General features: G+C 47.9%; 1 protein-coding gene across 2 annotated transcripts in view; it reads left to right on the forward strand.

Annotated features, from left to right (window-relative positions):
* Positions 1-329: 329 nt before the first annotated feature.
* PGBD5 (piggyBac transposable element derived 5) overlaps positions 330-20,878 on the forward strand; it is an 81,259-nt gene continuing 60,710 nt past the window's right edge. For both annotated transcript variants that reach the window (XM_015246228.3, XM_072972282.1), the window contains exon 1: positions 330-979. In XM_015246228.3, coding sequence (XP_015101714.2) covers positions 655-979 — 325 coding nt within the window. In that variant the 5' untranslated portion in view covers positions 330-654. The remainder of the gene's footprint in view (positions 980-20,878) is intronic.

Genomic DNA, 20,878 nt, shown 5'->3' on the forward strand with positions numbered 1-20,878 from the left:
AAGGGGACGTAAGCGCGGAGGGTCCGCGCACCGCCAGCGGGCTCCGGAGGCAGGAAGAGCACACTGCGTCCCCCTCACACCCGGTGGGTCCCTCCCTTTCCCCCGTGGGGCAGCGAGGAGCCTGCGGTGGCTGTCGCCGGCGGCACGCCCTCCCCCGGCCCGCCGCACCGGCAGAACTCGCCTCGTCCCGCCCCGGTGGGGAGGGAGGGGGGCGTCGCCGGCGCAGGGCCCGCCCCGCCCGGGTCTGGCTCCCCATTGGCCGGCGGGCTGGAGGTGCGAGGAGGCGGGGCCCGCCTTTGGCGGCTCGCGCCCGGGAAGGTCGGCGGGGGAGCGCTGAGTGCCGCGGGGAGGGCGCGCGGGGACGCGGCGGGCGCCGAGGAGACGCAGCGGCGGCTGGAGCGGCGGCGCCTGGTCCCGGCCACAACCTCCGCCTCCCACCGCGGCCCTCAGCCCGCGGCGCCCGAGCTCCGAGGCGCTTCCCCGGGCGCTGGGCCCGAGGCGGCCAAGACGGCGGGCCGGCCGGGCGCGGGGCGGCGGGCGCTGTGCTGCGGGCTGCGCTGGTGGGGGACGCCGGGCCGCGGCGCGGGCCCGGGGCCCGGCGCGTGCGGCTGGGAGGCGCTGTGGGGGGCGGGCGCGCGGGCGGCGGCCGGGGCCATGGCCGAGGGCGGCGGGGGCGCGCGGAGGAGGGCGCCGGCGCTGCTCGAGGCGGCCCGCGCGCGCTACGAGAGCCTGCACATCTCGGACGACGTGTTCGGCGAGTCGGGCCCGGACAGCGGCGGGAACCCCTTCTACAGCACGTCGGCTGCCTCGCACTCCTCCTCGGCCGCCTCCTCGGACGACGAACCCGAGCGCCCGGGCCCTTCGCCGGGCCTCGCCGCCCCGCCGCCCGGCGCACAGGAGCCGGAGGAAGATGAGGCTGGCGCGGGCTGGAGCACCACGCTGCGGGACCGCCCGCCCCCGCGCTTCGAGGACACCGGCGGTAAGGCGCGGCCCGGGGGCGGGGGCGGCCCGGGGAGGCGCGGGAGCTGGGGCGCGAGAATTCCAGATGCTCCGTGGGCGGGCTTGCCTGTGGCAGCTGTGCGTTTCAGGAAACAAACGAGGCTGTGGGAGCGGGGATTTAAAGTGCGAAAATCAAAGTGACTGCATGGGGTGGGGGGTGCTTCTACTTCCTCGTGTGTGGAGGGGATGTGGCGGAGGCCACAGCAGCACTTTTCTACTGGCGAGGACGTGCCGGGGTGGGGGTGGGGGCTTCCTTCACTTGCTGGGGGTGCCCCTGAGTCCTACATCTGAAGTCAGTCACACCTGTGGGGTCGCATCTTTGCAGTGGGTTAGAATTGGGCTTTCCTAGTTGAGAGGATTCAGAAAACCAGACGCGTCTTGGGGAGGGGGAGTGAATCATTTTGTATTGATGGCCCCAGTACAAGCCTTACCAGGTGCCAGGGGTGGGGCAGGTAGCGGTTTGGAGCGAGGCCCAGGGAGAGCTGAGGGAGAGCCTACCCATTGCGTCTTCACTGGGCTTTCAGTTGTCTCCAGTAATCCGAGAAACTTTCCCTCTCCGTGCCATTCAGGATCTCTTGTTAAAAACCTGGCAAGAGTGGAAGGACCAATTACTGTCAGGTGTGTTCTGCTTCCCTCTGGGGTCATAGACGAGCCCCTGATGTCTGGAGAAGGTCGGAGGACGGCTGGCAGCTCTAGCGGCTCGAGGTCCTCCTTACTGCCTCCTTTTTGGGGGAATTTGTTTTAAAATATCTCCACTTAGCCTGCGGAGGCTCAGCAGCCTCTGCCCGCTCTGGGAAGTGGAGACCAGCCGTTTCCACCTGTCCTCTGATGCTTTTGTTCCTTGCTCCGCGGCCTTCTGTGGCAGCCCCTTGTTTCTGCACACCATTTCCACGGGTCGAATTGCGTGCAACCGGTGATGTTGACGACCAGGGAGTGGCCGCACTGGGCGTGATGCGGCCTTTCCCGGGGCTCTCCCTGGTCATAGTTGGGCCAGTCCGGAGCACAGCACATAGGCGCACAGGCCCGAGGGACCCCCTGGCTGGTGTCTGGACTTGGATCAGGGCATCACGCTGCAGCCTGCTGGCCAGGCAGGCTGGACTCTCAGCAGGGAGTGGTCTGCGAACCTCTAGCAGGCAGGCTGCAGTGTGGATGTGCCGGGCCACAGCTGGGCTTCCGATGTGCAAGTTAGCTGTGCAGCGTTTGGGGCCGGGTAAATTCAAAAGTGCGTTCTCATTTGGGCTTTGGTTATGAGTTTGGGAGTTTTTGGTCACATCACTCAGTATAATCCTTTTACACCCCCTACATTTTCCAAAATGTCACAAGGTCTAACAGCCCCAGACAGCTTTTTTTTCATATTGGCTCTTAAGAATTGGACCTGCCGAGAGCCCTGGTTTGGCAGCTGAGTGTCTGTGATCATTTTTGATCTGAGAATACTTGGGGTACATGTCTGCTGGGGAGACACGCAGACGTTTCCCTGTGTCTCAGGGGAAAATAGGGAAATTGTTAGCTTAAGCCTGGTTATGAATAAGATTCACGAGCGTGCTGGTGTGAGAAGGATGAACAGACTGAAAGAACATTCAAAGCAATATTATTTTTGTTGGTAACTCACACATGGGAGAAGTTCTGCAGTGGAGCAATTTAATCTCACCACTGCAGCACTTAAACGGTCATGAAGAGCAATATCGTGTGTCATTTGGTCTTAGATTCAAATTCTCCTTCCTTCAGATGTCCACTGAGTTCACACCTGGACCTGAGAATCACAGTTAAGCATTTTCACCAACGACATTAGCGGTTCTTTGATGGTATTTATACCCAGTTTTGTTTTCCAGTTTTGTGTAGAGGCTGGATTTGAAACTCCAGCCCTAATTAAGAATTTCCTTCCTCCTTGCAACACTTTCTCCCTAAGGGAAATTTGGGAGGCAGTGGAGGGATAAAGTTGATAGCTTATCGAGCAAGAATTCAGATTCCCTAAAACAATGGAGTATGATTTATGGGGGCTGAAAATAGATGCAGAAATATGTTGCTGGTCAGAGAAAATCCTTGTGCCTGGTGGCGTGGAGAGGGATCGGTGTGTTGAGAGGCTCAGCTGCACCACGGCCGCTCTGAGCGCAGAGAGGTCAGCTGCTAAGTTTACTGAAGTGCAGTAGCTAAGATAAGACACTCCAACAAGAGTGTGCACCCCACTTTCAGGGAATGCAACCTGGCTCTCCCTCCATCTTTGTTCCCCAGTTTATTGACAGATCTCACTGGGCGGGTGTGATGGGATAGGGACCCAAGCAAAAGGGTGACATTTTGATCTGTAATCAGCCCTGAGTAAAGAAAACCTCTGATAGAAATTGCCTTTGCTGCTAGAATCAGATGAGGGAAACAGAGGATTCTAGACTCTTGGAACAGGCTTCCTGCCTGCCTTCTGCTGTAAAAAAAAAAAAACATGTGTACACGTATGGATGTAAATAGTCGTGTTATGTGTGTAACTGTCTTATGTGTAAATGATATTGCTTGTGCAGATTGTGGTTTCTTTTATTAGAAAGAGATCATAACCCCTGTCTCGGAGCCCTCTGAGGACCTGGAACCCATTTCAGAGTTCCTGCCTTTGAGGGAGGTGTAGACTCTGGGCACCGCTGTGCCTTTGATCTGCAGTCAGAGCCCGTGGGGAGAACGCACACAGTAGAGAGATACTTAGTGCCCAGCTGCGAGGAGGAGGGGAGGGAGGGAGAAGCATTTCTGGGGTTAAGATTGAGACTCCTAACTGCTTTCCAGGCTGTTCTAGTCTCCTCAGCCTCTTCCTTCTTCTTTTTTTTCTCCCCCCAGTGTATTTAACTTCCTGGATCAGGCTCTCCAGAAGTGCAACCAGCACTTGTGGATGGAGAGGTCCTCTCTCCCCCTCCCCCCACCACCCCTCCTCCCAATTCTGGGTTCTGGTCATGCCTTGAGGTGTGGGTCCCCTTGGGATGATGTAAATACATAGACTGTGTTTTGGGGGGCTGGTCGATAAACTCCTAACACTTGTGTGGATGGAAGGTCAGCCTGGGAGCTCAGGGACCCAGGACCCTCTCCTAACCAGACTGGCATCATCAAAACCCCTGAAGTGGTCCCCATCAAGCTGCCAAGCTCGGCTGCCCACCGTGCAGACAACCAGCGCAGCATGCAAGCTCCCTCTTTGGAAACAGCATGAAATTCAGCTGCTTTTTGGGCTCCTGCCCTTTTGGTTTCTTATTCTGAGCAGTCCTGTGATTCGTTCTCTCCGAGGAGGCAAAAGAACAGGCAGATGCACAGATGCTCGGGGGCTTCCCGTCTGTTCGGCTTTGTCGGTCCTTTGTCGCAGCAGGCTGCAATCTGAGCTGTTCGCTCTTTCTATGGGAGAATGGACTCCTTAGGAGTTTTCCTTCCATGTTGACCATGTCAGCCACCCTCTCATCATTTAGCCTGGAGCTATGACCTTGACAAGCTGGGAGGAACGTATGACATTGGAAATTAACATTGTGAAGTATTTTATCTTTAGAGTTTGGGGTTGGTTTCTTCGGTGTAGTCTTTTTGACTAACAAGGAAGAAGGGAAGCATCTTTCTCTTAAAACCAGAGTTAAACTGAGGCCCTCTTCTGCCATGAGATTTGTGAGCTAAGATACCTGGACCCCTCTCTGCGGGGTCAGGTAAGGAGCTGCTCCTACCGTTAGCTCTGTAGGCGTCCTGTGGCTCCAGGAGGACCTCAAATCGTGGTGAGCTACGAGAGAAGTCGCATGCACTGCTGCGTGAGAATCATGCTGTGGGCGCACAGAATTCAGAGGGGGGAGCTTCCTGGGAGAGGCGTCTTGCTCTTTTCCCGGGAGTCACTTCCAGGGGCAGGGGAACTCGAGCTCACGAGAGGGCTAATAACCCACAGTTCGCATGTGTTACTTGCTTTTTCACGCAGCATCGCACTGAATCTTCACAGGTACTCTGTGTGGGAGGAGTTCTCATCTTCAGTTTACAGAGAAAGACAGATGGGTCTTTTCTGCCAGAGTCTGGGGGGTGGGGGGTCGGGGGGGTAATGAGATGACTTTGGATTAGGATATGAAACAGAAGATTTAGGATTTTATCTGGCTTCTGATTTAATCCCTGCTTCCCTGAGCCATTGTGATGGGAGGTTAGAGTTTGTCCTCAGGGAGCAGGGCTCTGAATACACCAGCACCCTGGGAGTTTATGTGTGGTTTAGAGCTCAGTTTTACAGTCGAAAACTCATCTTTATTTTTAAGAGCTGTGGTTGTATTTTTTTTCTTATTCGCAAGTAATATATGTTCATTTTAGGAAAAAACAAAAAGAAAAATGATACAATTTAAAGAAACCCCATAATCTCCTGTTATCCAGAAATAACCCATCGAGTGTGCCCTTCACACAGCTCAGGTTACTCATTGTTGAGTGACCTGCTTTTTAATTCTAATTAATATACTGTAAACAGATTCCATTTAAATTTTAAGACATCATTTTAATGAATCCATATTACACAGTTCCCTTTGGGTGGGCACTGGGTTCATTGTCCCCTCTGCCCTGGTATTTATAGATATTTATTTCTACTTATGATGCTATGATAAATATTCTTGAAGCTTAAGTTTGTGTGCACATCCTTAATATGTTCCTTAGCATAAAATGATCAAAACAGAGTTGAATTAGGGATTTTGTACATGTTAAGGGTTTTGATGTCTCTTGCAAAATAGCCTACTAGAAATGCACCTGCTTACACACCAGCCAGCAGTGTACCAGAGTCCTTTAGAAAATCTGGTTTCCAAGGCTGCAAACCCATGTGCAATTCCTGCTGGTAACATGGCCCTTAGGGAGTGTCCCATGGACTAAAGCTTATTGAGATGTGACACACACAGTGCATGAGCCACAGTGCACACCTTCCCAGGTCAAGAGAAGAGACTTTCCCAGCACCCCAGAGAGTCCCTCCGGCCCCTCCCCAGTCAGTGCCTCCCTGCCCCCAGGGGTAACCACTGTTCTGATTTCCATCACCATCGATTAAGTTTGCCTGTTACTTTGGCCTGGGTCTGTAGCTCATCATTGCATCTGTGAGATGCATGTAGCAGTCTTCATTTTTATTTTGCTGCAGAGTATGCCATTGTATAAATACTCCAGTTTGTTGTCCATTATCCTATCAGTGGACTTTGAGATTGATTCCCAGTTTGGGGCTTTTATGAATAAAGCTGCTACAAACATTCTTGTGCTTGTTTTTATATGGACAGATACATAATTTCCCTGGGGCGTATATACCTCGGAGGAGGATTGCCGGGTTGTAGATTAAATGTGTGTTTCCACCTCGGCACTGTGGACACCATGGGCTGGGGGTCCTTTGTTGCGGAGGCTGTCTTGTGCACTGAAGGATGCGCAGCGTTCCTGGCCTCTGCCCGCTGAACGCCAGTAGCATCCCTTCCTCTCGTTGTGGCAACCAGAAGTCTCTCCAGGCATTGCCAGATGTCCCGTGGGGACCAAAATCATGTGCAGTTGAGAACCACTGCTTTAGCAGATACAGCCAAATGGCTTTCCAGTTTACACCCACCAGCAGTGTATGAGATGTGCCCTGTGTTAATTCAGCGAGCATATTGAGCCCTGCTGGGATAAAATGATAAATAAGGCATGTCTCCTGGGGTCCAGTAGGAGAGACAAAGTGAAGAAAAAGAGATAAGAGTCCGTGATCAAGATAAACATGGATTTAGGTGGGATTCCAGAGACGCATCACCTCATCCAGCTGGGTTGGGGAAGAGGAGGTGCTTCTGGCACAGGTGGCCCCTGAGCTGCATCTTGAAGAATAAAAATGAGTCTGGTAAAAAGGACAGGAAGGGGCATCTCCAGCAGGGGAGCAGAGTGGGCAAAGGCTGGGGTCAGGGAGAGAAGCCATGCCACCTTTGCCTTCGGGCAGCCCCCCTCTCCCTTGAGCTGAGTATCCATCCTTACTTGAGGCCTCAGTGCAAATGTGTTGAAATTTGACGTTTGTCATTGTTACCATGGCAAGTTGCTGTAGCTGGAATCTGAACTCCAAGTTCAGGCCTGGGTGTGGATTTACTTAGCAAATGCTGGATCCCATGGAGATGGGATTTGGCAGATTCGGTGAGAAATCAGTGCTTAGATTAAATCAGTGGTGGAATCCATGGAGCTGCACTGAGGTCTTTCCTTTAATGAAGGAAGGGGGAAGATGACAACCAAAGTTAATGTGGTAAAACCTTCACTGGCGAAGGGGAGTGTAGTACTCGCTCAGGGTTGGGACAGGAGGATGTCCTGGTGAAAGAATAAATGAATACCTCAGATATCCTATCATGTAAAGGGATGCTCTGCCCAGACTGGCACACGGTACAAAGGATTTTCTTCCCCTGGTTTGTGAATTCCAGGAGGAATTATTACAAAAGTGTGACTATCTGACCATATCTAGGTGTGTATTTAATAGATCACTTTATTAAAATGTTTAGAACTGCAAATCCTTCTGCTTCTTATATTATTGCCATTGCTACCAACTTTAACCAAGACACTCTCACTCATTGGCTAGGGTATTGGAGCCTTTGTCTGCTTGGATTCCCAGATTCCAGTCTTGCTGGTGCCCCCAGGCCCCTGCCTCTCTCTCTCTCTGTAAGTGATCTTTCCAAACCTAAGCTTATCCACTCACTTCTCTGCTTAAAACCTTTCAACGCCTTCAACTTTGGGCCAAAGGGAATTCCAGAGTCCTTCGCAGGGCCTCCACATTAGCCTTCCTCTCCCATGTCACCTTTGGGCACCTGTCCTACTTCCAGCATTCTCTAGTCATATGGCCTGTCCACCTCAGAGCCTTTGGGCCCGCCAGGCCCTCATCTGGAATGTTCTTCCTCTTGATACCTGAATGGCAGCCCTGGTTTGTTGGTCTCGTCTTGGGTCAGATGTCACTGTCTCCAAGAACCTAAAATCCCCACCTTCCCTCTGGCCCCTTTTCACACCCATCTAAGTGAATTCATTCCCATGTGGCCTGAGACCTTGGATGTCCTGGTCGTGGTTAGAACGTGGTGGTTCCTCAAGTTTTGCTGGGTGAGTGAATGAACAAGAGAATAGATGGATGTGGAAGTCGGTTTTTTGAATGGGGGTTGGAATTGGCATCATGAGGAAGTGTTTACAAGGACCTGAGCATTTTTAAGGACCCAGGTTGTGGAAGAGCGGATGGGGCGGCTCACAGGGATTGAATTCCTTCCCCGGAGGGAAGACACTGAAGCAAGTCTGGGACGTGTTTTACAGGGATTTCCATCCTGATGGGAGACTGAATTCCCTGGCCTTTGGGAAACTCTCCAACCCTTGGGCTTCTACAACCTGCCCGCTTCCTAACAGCTAGAGACCTCCAAGACAGGACCCTGTTAGGGATTTGCAGGAGGGCCGGCTGCTCATATCCTTGAAATTATTTCACAAATGCTTGTACGTCACTTACCGAGTACCAGGTAGTGTTCTAAGCACTTTCTAATCTACGTGATTTTAACAGTCCTGTGAGGTCAGTACTGTTATTACCATTATTTTTGACCTGAGGAAACCGAGTCCCAGAGAGGTTAAGTGACACAGGGTAGACGTATCCCTTTGATTAGGGGACAAGGGAGCATTGCACTGAAGCCTGAGCATGGAACGTAGTGTCTGCTGGGCAGATCAGCTGATGCAGAAGTCCCTCGCAGGGGACTCTGAGTTGAAGACCATTGGCATTCTCCAAATCCATCTCACTTGTTGACTCTCATCCCAGGCAGTGGCTGCACCTAACTTCCCAGCCCCCTTGGCAGTGAGGGGGGCTGCTGCCTGGATTCCGGGCAGTGGAAGAGGAGCCAAAGTGTGGACCCCACTCTCAGGCCTGGCCAAGAGGGAGGTTCCTCTGGGCCACACGTCTGAGATGCCGGGGCCACCACATGAAAGGACTTTGGATCTGAATCACCGTTTGGAGCAAAGCCACCCGTGAATCAGTCCTGTCTGTTCTGGACTAAATTTATGTGGGCAAGAAGTGCACTCTCCTCCTGTTGGCTTTGTCGACATTTGGTAGCGGTGGGGCAGGGTCGGAGCGGTCATCATAGTCCTGTTTGCACAGATGCTGAAGAACAGAGATGGCTGGGGACAGGCAAACTCACATCAGTAGGGCCACTTGCTAATCAGGGTGCAAGGATTCACAAATGGCAGTAAGAAAAAAGCCTAAAGAATAAATGAATCATTTGTATGCTCTCAGTGAAGTTCCCACTGTACCTTGGAAGTAGGCAGGTGAGAAGGTGCAGGTGAGCAATGTGTAGTGGATCCTCTAAGCATGGTTATTAACTGCACATCGATGTTTTGAAGCAGTAGAGGGTGTGAAAGGTTCTTGGCAGTCAGTTTCTGGTGGGGAGTGAGCAGCCCAGGGTGAAGGGCCCAGAGTCTGCTGAGTGCCCACCCTGTGATTTTGGGCAGGTGGCCCAGTAGAACCCGGCATTGAGAGAATCACTGAAGACACTGTGAGGGGCCTCAGGACCTCACTCCCATCAGCTGGGACCCAGGTTGGATGGGGGGAGAGACTCCATGAGCAGGTGACCGACATCAATGACAGATGGTCACTGCCCTTGCCCCGCTGGGCCTCATTCTCTCTGAGAGGATGTTGCAGAAAAAACGTGTTACAGCTCAGTTGTGACAGCACCCTGGATGTGGGCGAGAGACCAAGCAGCACTCAAGAGAGTTGGAGAACTCAGGTTTATTATGCCAGCAGGCCTGGTGGAGTTAACACTCCAAGCTCTGGAACCCCGTCTGTAGGTTTATACAGGGTTTTATAGGCTGCAGTTTACACTTTGCAACATCATATGCAAATAAGGTATAACAAAAGTTGACTAAATAGGAACAAGCTTTGTAGAAGTGGACCAATCAGGAGGGAGAGAAGTAACCAACCAGGAGTGAGGGAAATGGACCAATCAGGAGTGAGAGAAATAACCAATCAGGAGTGAGCTCCATGCAAATGAAGTATTACAAATGGGCCAATCAGAAGTTAGGGAAATGGGCCAATCAAGAGTGAAGGAAATAACCAATCAGGAGTGAGCTCCATGCAAATGAAGTACTACAAATGAACCAATCAGAAGTTAGAGAAGTGGACCAATCAGGAGTGAGAAAAATAACCAATCAGGAGTGAAGGAAATAACCAATCAGAAGTGAGCTCAGGGAACCAATAGAATTTTAGGGGTAAGTAAGCCGTTTCAGAGGCAAAAAGTGAGATAGAGCCTCTGGGCCAGGGAACCTGAATGTGCTGGCAGGAGAGTGGTGGCCCTGCCTGGGGGTCCTGCCAGTCTTTTTATGGGGCTTCCCGCCTCAAAGACAGAGAGGAAGCCAGTGGGTGAATGCAATATTGACACTTCAGAACCTCCAAGAAGCTTCTGTGGTGAAGGCAATTAAAAATTGAGTTACGTCAGAAGAACCAGCGTGGGAGGAGACCTGTTTTCTCAAGTTTGGGAAACAGTTACAAAGAGAATATAAGGTATCAGGATAAAGATGATTTTCTGGGAAGAAAAAATGTAAACAAGTGGAATCATTTAGAGAGCGGTTAGGGAAAGCCTTGCTTATTTGAGCTCCTTTTACGCTGAGGGGAAAGTGGAGAATCAATAACATCTTAAATAAGTTTCCGTGGGATTCTGCAGCCGAGTTAGTGGGGTGTACTGCATAAAGATTTTGAATTTCTGTGAATGAACAGACCTTCTCTCAGAATTCAGATTTTTACCTAGTGTTTCAGCCAGATTTCCAATCTGGTTTTCCTGGCTAGCTGGGAAACCGAGCCATAATTTAAAGCACCTAAGGGGACATGCATTCAGAATTCCCGTAAAATCTGGAAAAGCATCTCATTGGAAATTGGAGATAACTGCACTGAGAAGGCTTTTCTTTACGGTTGAAAGAGGCGAATTTGAGGTAAATATCAGCAAGTGTAAATTCACACTGCGTATCATACATGTGTACACACGTTGTCTAAGAGAAGTTTGGCAGAGAAGAAATAGATTTTGAAAAGATGTAGGTAAATTCTGGGAGGCGGCAAATTCCATCAAGGAAGCTGGAATGGCTGACAGAGTAGAGCCCAGACTTCTGAGGATGGTGTGTGAGATACTTTGTTGGGAGGGAGTGAGGACCTGCTGCTGTCTTTGAGTCTGCCTCTCGGAAAGGCATTGTGATGCAGTGTGCAGGGTTTGGGAGACAGACACACACTGGATGCCTGTCCCAGCTCTGTCTCCAGAGCGCCACCTCCCACAGAGCAGCGCCAGGCACTGGATGAGATCATATCCAGTCTAACACCGGAGGCACTGGGCAAAGTACCCTTCCCACTGTCTTGCTGGGCTCCTGAGAGAAATTCCCAATGTCCCTGCTGCCAAAGGACCAACCAAAGCCATGTGCCCCTTGGGTTCTGCCAACATTCTTTCATCCCAGCGGGTTATTGGCAGCAAGGTTGGAAAATGTTTACATAAAACTGCCTGGGAAATGAAAGCTAAACAGCCCCAAAAAGAAAAGTTCTTGAATTCAGGCTTCACTTCTTTTGAATATATTTCGTTCATTTGGCAAATACTGATAGATTGCCTGTGATGGGCCAGGCACTGTGTTAGAACCTGGGGCTTGAGAAATGAGTAAGAAAAGCATAGAGCCTGGTGGTGGAGACAGGAGGTGCTCAAATGCTTGTGACCTACAGAGTACTTTCATAAGAAGGACGTCCTAAGGCTGAGGGAACACAAAGACCAGCATGTCTATGGGAAATGTGACCAAGGGGATGGCACCGAGGGAGACCAAAGGATGGTTTGCCAAGATTCCTGCTCTTTAAAGCGTCTGTCCCAGAGATGGAATCAGGAGCTTGGCAAGCCAGAGTCGCTCTAGATGGGAGTGTGGCTGGCTCGGCCTAAGCTTTGACCTGCGGCCGATGAACGCCCATTAAGGAGTATAATGCGAGGTGATACTGACACGCGTCTCTTACCCTCAGCGTGTTACTGGGGAAAGCTAGTGATGATTGCAGCGTTAAACACAAAAGGAGTGCTTTTTTCTTGGTCTTTTTAAAACTATGCAGTCTTTTAAAAATTACACACAAAATATCATTTTATTTCTACGTGTTAGTATCATACCTGGTTTTTAACCGCAATCCTGTTTGATGCTTTTTTGTTGGAATTCCCCTCACTGCCTGCCTCCATGGTAGTTCGTGTTGACAACTTGTAGCTCCTACACAAACACATTTGTGCATATACGTGTATAGATAGGAGTCTGGGGGGAGGGTCATTGTTGAACAAAGTACAGGCTTATTTTATATACCTTTCTGTTATGCTCTCCTCACTCAATATTTCATGAATAATTTCCTTCTATATCCATCCTACTTAATTTTTATAAGGAGTGGATGCTAAACTTTTATCAAATGCCTTTATTTTGATCAGAATGCATTTATCACTATGGTCCTATTAATGAAGTAAATTTGATTGATTTGCTGGTTTTGAGATTCCCTTACATTTCTGGAATAGATCCAAGTTGGTCTCAGCGTATATCTCTGATAGATGGCTGAATTCTGTTGTTACTAGTAGTAGCTCAGAGTTTCTGTAACTAATCCATCATAAGCCTGACTTGTTTGTTGTTCCCCCCTCATCTCCTCTCTCTCAGATCTGGGTATTAAAATTATGCTCGGCTTCATGAAATAAACTGGCTTATTATTTTTTTAATTGCCTGCTGCCATTAAACAGTAGAATTATGAGCTGGGTACCACTCAGCTGCCAACCTGTCTGGTGTTGGTGCTTTTTTAGAAATCTTCCACTTCCTGAATCATTTTGATGATTTATGTTTTCCTAGGAAATCATCCGTTTCTTATAGGTTTGCAAATTTGTTAACGTAAAGTTCCTCACAGTTTGGGAAAATGATTCTTTGGTTTGATTTTATAGTCTGCCCTTGCTTTGTTTTGTCTTTGTTCTCAACCTTCGTCTTCTGTCTTCGTGTATCTTCTTTCTCTCCCTGAACCCCTCCTCCCCTCCCCTTCCTTCCTTCACTCTTTCTCCACCTTTCTTCTCCCCCCATCACCCACCTTCTCCCCCTTACCCTTCATTAGGCATGTAAAGTGTTTTTCTATATGCTTTGTCTTTTCAGAGAATCAGCTTTGAATTTATTTGGCCCTCTTATATATTGTTTAATTTAAAATTTTACCTTTGTTATAGCTTCTTCATTTTGATTTATTGAGCTGTCTTTTTCTAATTGGTTAAGCTGAGTACAAAATTTCTTATTTAAAAAAATCTTTAAGGTTGAAGGCATTCGACACAAAAATCTCCTGAGAGTATATCTTCCTCTGTATTCTATAAGTTTTGATATAAATTGTTGTCCTTTTCATTGTTTTCAAGATTTCTTTTTTTTTTTTTTTGGTCTTCCTTTTCTTTTTTGGTTTAAAAGTATATTTCTTAATTTCTGGGTAGTTAAGGGTTTTTTTTTTTAACCTGATTATTTAATTCTCCACTTGATCTTAGCCAAAAGGCCGAGAAGCAATTATTTAATTCTAATTTTATTGGATTGTGATAAAAAAACTGCCCTTTAAATCATTCATTTGAAAGGCTTGTAAAAGTTTTCTTTGTTGCCAAGTATGGAGTTAATCTTTACAAATGTGGGATACATAGGTAAAAAAAAATGTATTTTTTTTTTTTATTTGAGGGAAGTAAGGATGTCTATTTTTCTCTTTGTCTTCTGTGTCTTTCTTTCTGCTAATAGATATTCTCACCTGATGGGCTAAATTTTTACCACCTTCTTGCATTTTTAAGAGTCTTTAGTTGCCGTATTGTTTGGTGCATACGCACTTACACCTTTTATATCTTCCTGCCAAACTGTGCCTTTTATAATGTTCCTCTTCATCTTGCTTATACCCTTAACTTTAAATCCAGCTTGTCTGCTGTTCATTTTGCTCTTCCTGTTTTCTCCTCCTCTGCATTTGCCTGGTATCTCCTTGTCTGGTGCATTATTTGCATGTATTTTGTGAATAGCTTATAGATGGATATGTATTTTTGACACAACATGATAGACTCTTTAGTTGGAGAAATCAGTATGTACCCACTTCAAATAATGACAGACATGATTTTATTCCTTCCATCTTATTTAGTTCACTTTTTTTTCTCGTTTTCCCATTTTTGGTGTTCTGATCAAGTCGTTTATTCTTTTTCTACATAATAAATATGGAAGTTCTTTCCATTTTGGGGGGCAAGAGATTTATTGAGATATATTTCACATGCCATACAATTTGCCCATTTTATGTGTACAATTTAGTGACTTTTAGTGTATTCACAGTTTGTGCAGCCATCAGCACAGTCAGTTTTAGAACACTTTGGTCATCCCAAAAGAAACCTTTAGCCATCACCCAAGGACAGCTCAGTAAATCAAAACAAAGAAGCTATAATAAAGATAAAATTTTAAATTAAATATATAAGAAAGACAGATAGACTCAAAGCTGATTCTTTGCAAAGCCCAACAATATAGAAAAACACCTCACATGCCCAATTAAATTAATTAAAGTAAATTAGGGAACCACTTACTAATTTACTTCTTGTCTCTATTAGACTTGCCTATTCGAGGAATTTCATAGAAATGAAATCACAGAATATGTGGTCTTTGTGACTGGTTTCTTTCAACTACATAATGTTTCCAAGGTTTATCCATGTTTGTTACATGTGTCAAAATTTCACTTCTTTAAAGGCTGAATAACATTCCACTGAGTTGATATATACATTTTATTTATTCATCAGTTGATGGACCTTTGGGTTGTTTTCACTTTTTTGCTGTTATAGATAAAGCCAAAACCTTCGTGCACAAATTTTAGTGTGGACATAGTTGTCACTTCTCTTGTGTGTACCTAGGAATGGAATTTCTGGGTCATAATGTAACTCTCTGAGGAACTGACAAAGTACTTTACAAAGCGGGTGTCCCATTTTATGTTCCCAACAGTCATGTAGAGGGTACTGATTTTTCCACATCTTCATTAACACCTGTGGTTTTCCAGGGTTTTTGATAGCAGCCTTGCTAATGAGTGGGAGGTGGTATCTCATTGTAGTTTTGATCTGCATTTTCCTAATTATGATATTGAGCATCTTCTCATGTGCTTGTTGGCCATTCATATATTTGTATGTTGGAGAAATATTCAGGTTTTTTGCCCATTTTGCACAAATGGCTAAATGTTTGCCTAAGGCAGGACTGAAGCCAATTGTAGAATGAACTTCTAGGGTAAAGATACAGTCTGACATAGAAACAAACTTATGATTCCTGGGGGGAAAGGCCAGATGGAAGGATAAATTGAAAGTTCAGGATTTGCAGATACTAATGACTATGTATAAAATAGGCAAACAGTAAGGTCCGGCTGTAGAGCACAGCGAACTGCATTCAGTACCTTTTAATGGCTTATAATGAAAAAGAACAAGAAAAGGAATATAAATATATATATACACACACAGATATATATATATCTGAATCACTATGCTGTACACTAGAAATTAACACACCATTATAAATCAACTATACTTCAATTAAAAAAAAAAAAGATAGCCAGAAGTTTTGCTTTCTTAAAAAAGCCTTTATATTGTATTGAAGAATGTGAAAAGGAATATCTGTATGTATATGCATGACTGGGACATTGTGCTGTGCACCAGAAATCGACACATTGTAACTAATGGTACTTCAATTAAAAAGAAAAGAAAAAGCATTAAAATAATAAAAATAAATAATAATAATAATAATAATAATAATAATAATAATAATAATAATAATGTATTAGAAAAAAATGTTTGGTGTTACAATTCAAAAGGTTGACCATATGGTACAGAAATAATCATTTCTCATGCTGTCGGTGGCTTTAAGGTACGGTGGTCACTCTACTGGACACTTGTGAAGTGAAGAGGTGTTCACTGTCCATTGGGGTGAGGGGAGGGGCAAGGGATTTTGGGCCGTGTCTGCCAACACGAGGACTTGTGCCCAGTGACGACTCCACCTTCCCCTCTAATCGTAGCTCCTGAAGGTGACGACTTAGCTTCTCTTGGTCTCCCAGACTTGAGGACTTGGCCAGTCTGAGAGGATGCGTTTGCGTTGACAGAATCCCGTGCACTAAACCTTGGTGTATCGCTTCACGCTGTGCTTTGAGGTAAATTTTTTAGGCGCAGACTTCCGAAGTTGCCCTCACGGATTTGACTTCTAATATTTCTGACTGCAGTAGCTACTTGGTGCTATCACTCAAGGAAGAACTAGGGGTGTGGCAGTGGGGTGGCATGTTTTTCTTTCAAGATAACAAAATCATGTGTTTTAAGATGGGGGAGGGATTAGGTTTTTTGATTTCTTTATTTTAATGGAGGGACTGGGGATTGAACCCAGGACCTCGTGCATGCTAAGCACGTGCTCCACCACTGAGCTGTACTCTCTCCCCAAAATCATGTCTTAATTTCTGTGCGCACCTCAGATTTTGGTGGATGAGCGTGGATTCTGGTGTCTTCCCTGAGAAGATGATTCTTGTCACTTAAGGAACCCTTGTGCTCTCAAGACATGTCAGTTTGGTTACCCGGAACCCTGCAGGCCAGCCAGGGAGGCAGAACTCCGGGCTGTCAGTGCTCAGAGGCCTCTGGATGTGTTTGCAGCATCCAGATGTCTGCTGTACACGATGTCGAAGAAGCTCATTAATTCAGGGGAAGAAAATCTTCAGTTTCAACATTTCCCAGGAGGAACTGCGTAGCCAGGATTCGTAGTTTGGGTGACTCTTGACAATTCTTCACCTTCTTACTCCTGAACATGCTAGTCAGCCCACAGTAATCATTTCAACGTGCACTTTGGGTTTAGCATTAGTTTCCATAGACTTAAAACTACAACGGGGGAGGCTGTCACTCAGTGGTAGAGCGCATGCTTAGCACACACGAGGTCCTGGGTTCAATCCCCAGTGCCTCTATTAAAAAAAAAAAAGAAGAAGAAAAGAAAGAAAAGAAACTGTAGGAAGTTGTCTTCTTAAAGGGCATTCGTGTGAGGACTGTTATTTTAAAACCTGACTAATGAAGGCAGAATTTTTCTGGAACTTTCCTTCATTCCCTGTGCGTTATTTTTAAGGTCTGGATTGAAAGGGATTTGCTGTGCGCATCGCCATACATGATTGTGGAATTTTTTTCTCTTGCATGTTTAAGCTGCCGGAGTTAACCTTCTGATTTTAATTCATCTTCATTGGGTGAAGAATTCACAAATAAGACTTTTTCTTGAAATACTCAGCCTGAATGAGATCAAACGATTCTAAAACTACATTCAGTTCTTAAGGGCTTGTTGGTTTGGTCTTGTTTCATCTTTTGAAAGTTGATACATGAAATAATTCTAGAGATTATAATTATGACATAATCTAAATTGTATCATTACTTAAATTTTATGACCATCAGTTCTAAAAGGATAAATATTTTTTCTAAAGTCATCTGAGCTACATACTCCAACTAATTGTGTTAATTATCATTCTATTTCTGGATTTAAGTATTTGAAAGCTGTTAATCTTACTACTTTTTATAGTCTGTAGTCTTTTTGTTTATAAAATTGTCAGCTCTTCCAGTGTTTCATTACTGCAACATTTTACTCTTATACTAATTATTATACATGTATCCTTTAACTTACAGAATTTCCCCATAGGAAGCGCATACGTTTATATTCTCAGCCTGAGTTACAAGCAGAATGCTTAGTTGGATGGAGAGGTGAATTCTCAGATATTAATAGCAAAGCTGAATTGAGTGTCTTGTGCATGTGGCTGAGAGAGTTCCACTGCTGAGGCATGATGGGAATCTACGTGGTCACGTGACACTGATCACCTGTCACTTCAAGGGGGTCAGAAATGACCCTGAAGCAGGCATCAGTCAGCTGTTCAGCCTTGCCAAGGCCAAGACGGTTTGGCTCTTTAGTCATCAGCTTTCTCTCCTTTTCGCTCCGCGGAGTCTTGGTCCCCGTCCGTTTGCTGTTAGCGCTCTTCCTTTCCTCTTTTGTCCCCGCGGTGGCGCACAGGGCTGTGTGGCGGTGTGGACTCTGAGTTCTTGTCTTCAGAGATCCTCGTCTTGGTGGCCAGAAGTTACTTCGCCGTCCAGGCTGCTCTGATGTTGTCCTCAGCCGGTCTGTGTCCCTTTCTGTTTTCTGTTTCCTTTTTTAGATACAAGTTCATTCTGCCCACAGGGTTGTCTTTTTTTTTTCCCCCTTTATCCTTAGATTCAGAAGCTTCAGTAGCACACGGCTCTTGTCTTAGCCCTTATGTCCGGAGCTGGGTTTCTCTCTCCCTGTTTCTCTCTCCGTCTCAGGATGCAGCCGTAAGTCTCACAGCTTGTCCTGTGTGCTTTTCATTCTGGACTTGTGCTCTCTGCTTTGTTATTTCTTGGACCTGATCTTCTAAGCAGTGGTTTGAGAGTCATATGTGACCACTTCACCTTCTCCTGTTCAGTGGGGAAATTATGTTTTTCCCCCCAGTGTGTGTTGCAGGTGAATCTCTTGGTGTGCTGTTATTACTATTTTAATCAAAATTCAAGCTGTCTTCTGTATCTTCCAGTAGCTGTCTCTCCCTGGATGAGTGTTCCATTTCTTCTGAGCCACCTTACTTCCTCTGAGACCCTTGGAAGGGGGGTTATCTTTCTTTGTAGGCTCATGGGACCTGGGACCCAAGGGGTGGGCCGGCCTGTGTGATGGAGAGAAGGCAGCCCCCAGCCGTGTCCACAGCCAACACCTGCAGGACCTTCCTGCTGCCCCGCTGCTTGTTCTCAGGCTCAGGGGCAGGAAGCCCCGCCTCCTTTCCAGCTGTTTCTCTGCCTCTGGAGCCTGGGGATCTAGACGGAGCACACAGGCCCACGCTGACCTTTCTCCCAGGTCCGCAGATGTGTTCACACCTCCTGGCACTGGGGCACCTCCTGGCACTCCCCTCCAGCAGGAGCCTGCGGTTCTCAGCACTGGAGAGGCAGGGTGGGGGCGGGGGGAGGGTTTGGGGGTGACAAGGTGAGATTTGAGCAAAGGTGAGGGAGTTGGCCAAGATGGATACCGGGAAGTGGGTATCCTCCCCATCCAGGTGGGAGAACCAGTGTCAGACCCAAGGCAGGAGTGTGCCTGGAGTTGGGTGGCAGGAGGAGCAAGGAGGCCAAGTTGCTGAGAGCCAGCCTGGAGGAGGGGAGGAGGACGGAGGTCACACGGGGAGGGGGTGGAGGCGGATCTTGGAGGGTCCTCCTGGCCATCGTCGGGACACGGCTTTAACTCTGAGTGACATGGGGGGAGCCTTCAGAGTGTTTCTAGCAAAGGGTAACATGGCCCCACATAACTTTTAAATAAGATGCTCTGGGGCCAACGTAGGATCCAGCCCTGCTGTAGTCTGACGAGGCGTGGCAGAAGAATGGAGGCCGCAAGGTGCTCAGATTCTGGGCGTGTTCTGAAACTAGAACCAGCCATGTGCCCTGATGGGTTGAATGATTCCACCCTGGGACCTGAGTGTGGGAGGCATCTCCAGTGACGCTGTCAGGAGGAACAGGCATCATTTTGCCAAAGCTTGACATCGTGCCGAGTGAGGATCTTCCTCCATCCTTCAGTCATCCTCCCCTCCGCCTACCACGTGTCAGTGTTAATGTTACAGCTGCTGGTGATGGTGGAGGCAGTACTGATGGCCACTGTCTGAGAACCAGACTACAGAGCCTGGTGTCTGTTGGCACCTGAGTTCCTAGGTGTCAAGGAACTTTCCTCTGTAAGACCAATGGGAGGGGCTCTGGAAGCAGGGCCGAGGTGAGGGCTGAGCTCTGCTGATGGACCCCTCCTGAGAGGACCAGCTCCCCCAGGCGTCCCCGGGCAGGCCCTCCTGCTCCCTGAGGAGCCGGCCCCTGAGAGGATGCCACGCGGGCGTCGGCAAGGCCTGGGGGCTGTTCTTTTTGGAGGGTCGTTGGAGAGAGCGCGGGATGCCAGTTCAGTGTGAATTTCAGGTAAACAGCACGTAACTTTTTTAGTGTACGTTTGCCCCCAATATTGCATGGAGCATACTCGTATGAGAAAATTACTGTTATTTATCTGAAACCCAAAGTGTACTAGGGGTTCTGTATGTTAATTTGCTAAATCTGGCCGCCCTTTCCTGGTGTGCCCTTGCTGATTGGTGAGCTGCGCCTGACACTTGGCCTGCCACCTTCGTAACCTGTCAGGGTTGCCAAGGCACGCACTCGACTTTGGAAGAGCCATTTAATTTTGTGGGGAAAGGGTTCTGATGCGCTCTTGGATCTTGGGTCTTTCTTTTCCCCGGTCTTTCCCCATCGTCTGAGCAGAGAGGCCTCACCCTGAGCTCTGCACTCTGCATTCTGCCCTTCCTCTCCTGTTTCTCCCAGACGAGTTGCGCCAGGGGACTGAGTGCTGGCCCGTTGCTGGGTGTTAAGTCCTGCTGGAGGAAGCAGTGCTGAGGACGGAGGCTCAAGGTCGTCAGCCCTGGGACACCCAGGACCTGCGGCCATGGGCGTTGATTCTGGCGCCAGGAGGACGGAGGCCTGGGGCTCGCTCTGTCCTCCAAGGGCTTACGGTCTGTTCTGCTGGGGAGACCTCTGCTTCCAGTCCTGTTCTGAGCACCTCCCCGCCAGGTACCACCTCCCATCTGTTGTGGGCTGATTCTGTCCCCTCTCAAAATTCCTGTGTTGAAATCCTAGTAGCTCAGAATATGGTCCATTCAGAGATGGAGTCTTTAAAGGTGATTTAGTTAAAGCGAGGCCATTAGGGTGGCCCTAATCCAACGTGACTCACGCTTATAAGAAGAGATCAGGACACAGACATGCACCAGAGGGGCGACTTCGTGAGGACACAGGGCAAAGATGGCCATCACCAGTCAAGGAGAGGGGCCTCGGGGGAAGCCAGCCCTGCAGGCCCCTTGATCTCGGATTCTAGCTCCTGGAACTAAGAGACAGCATGTTCCTGTTGTTGACGGCGCCCAGGCTGG

This window comes from Vicugna pacos, chromosome 11 (genome assembly GCF_048564905.1).
Source record: "Vicugna pacos chromosome 11, VicPac4, whole genome shotgun sequence".
NCBI classification, from domain to species: Eukaryota; Metazoa; Chordata; class Mammalia; order Artiodactyla; family Camelidae; genus Vicugna; species Vicugna pacos.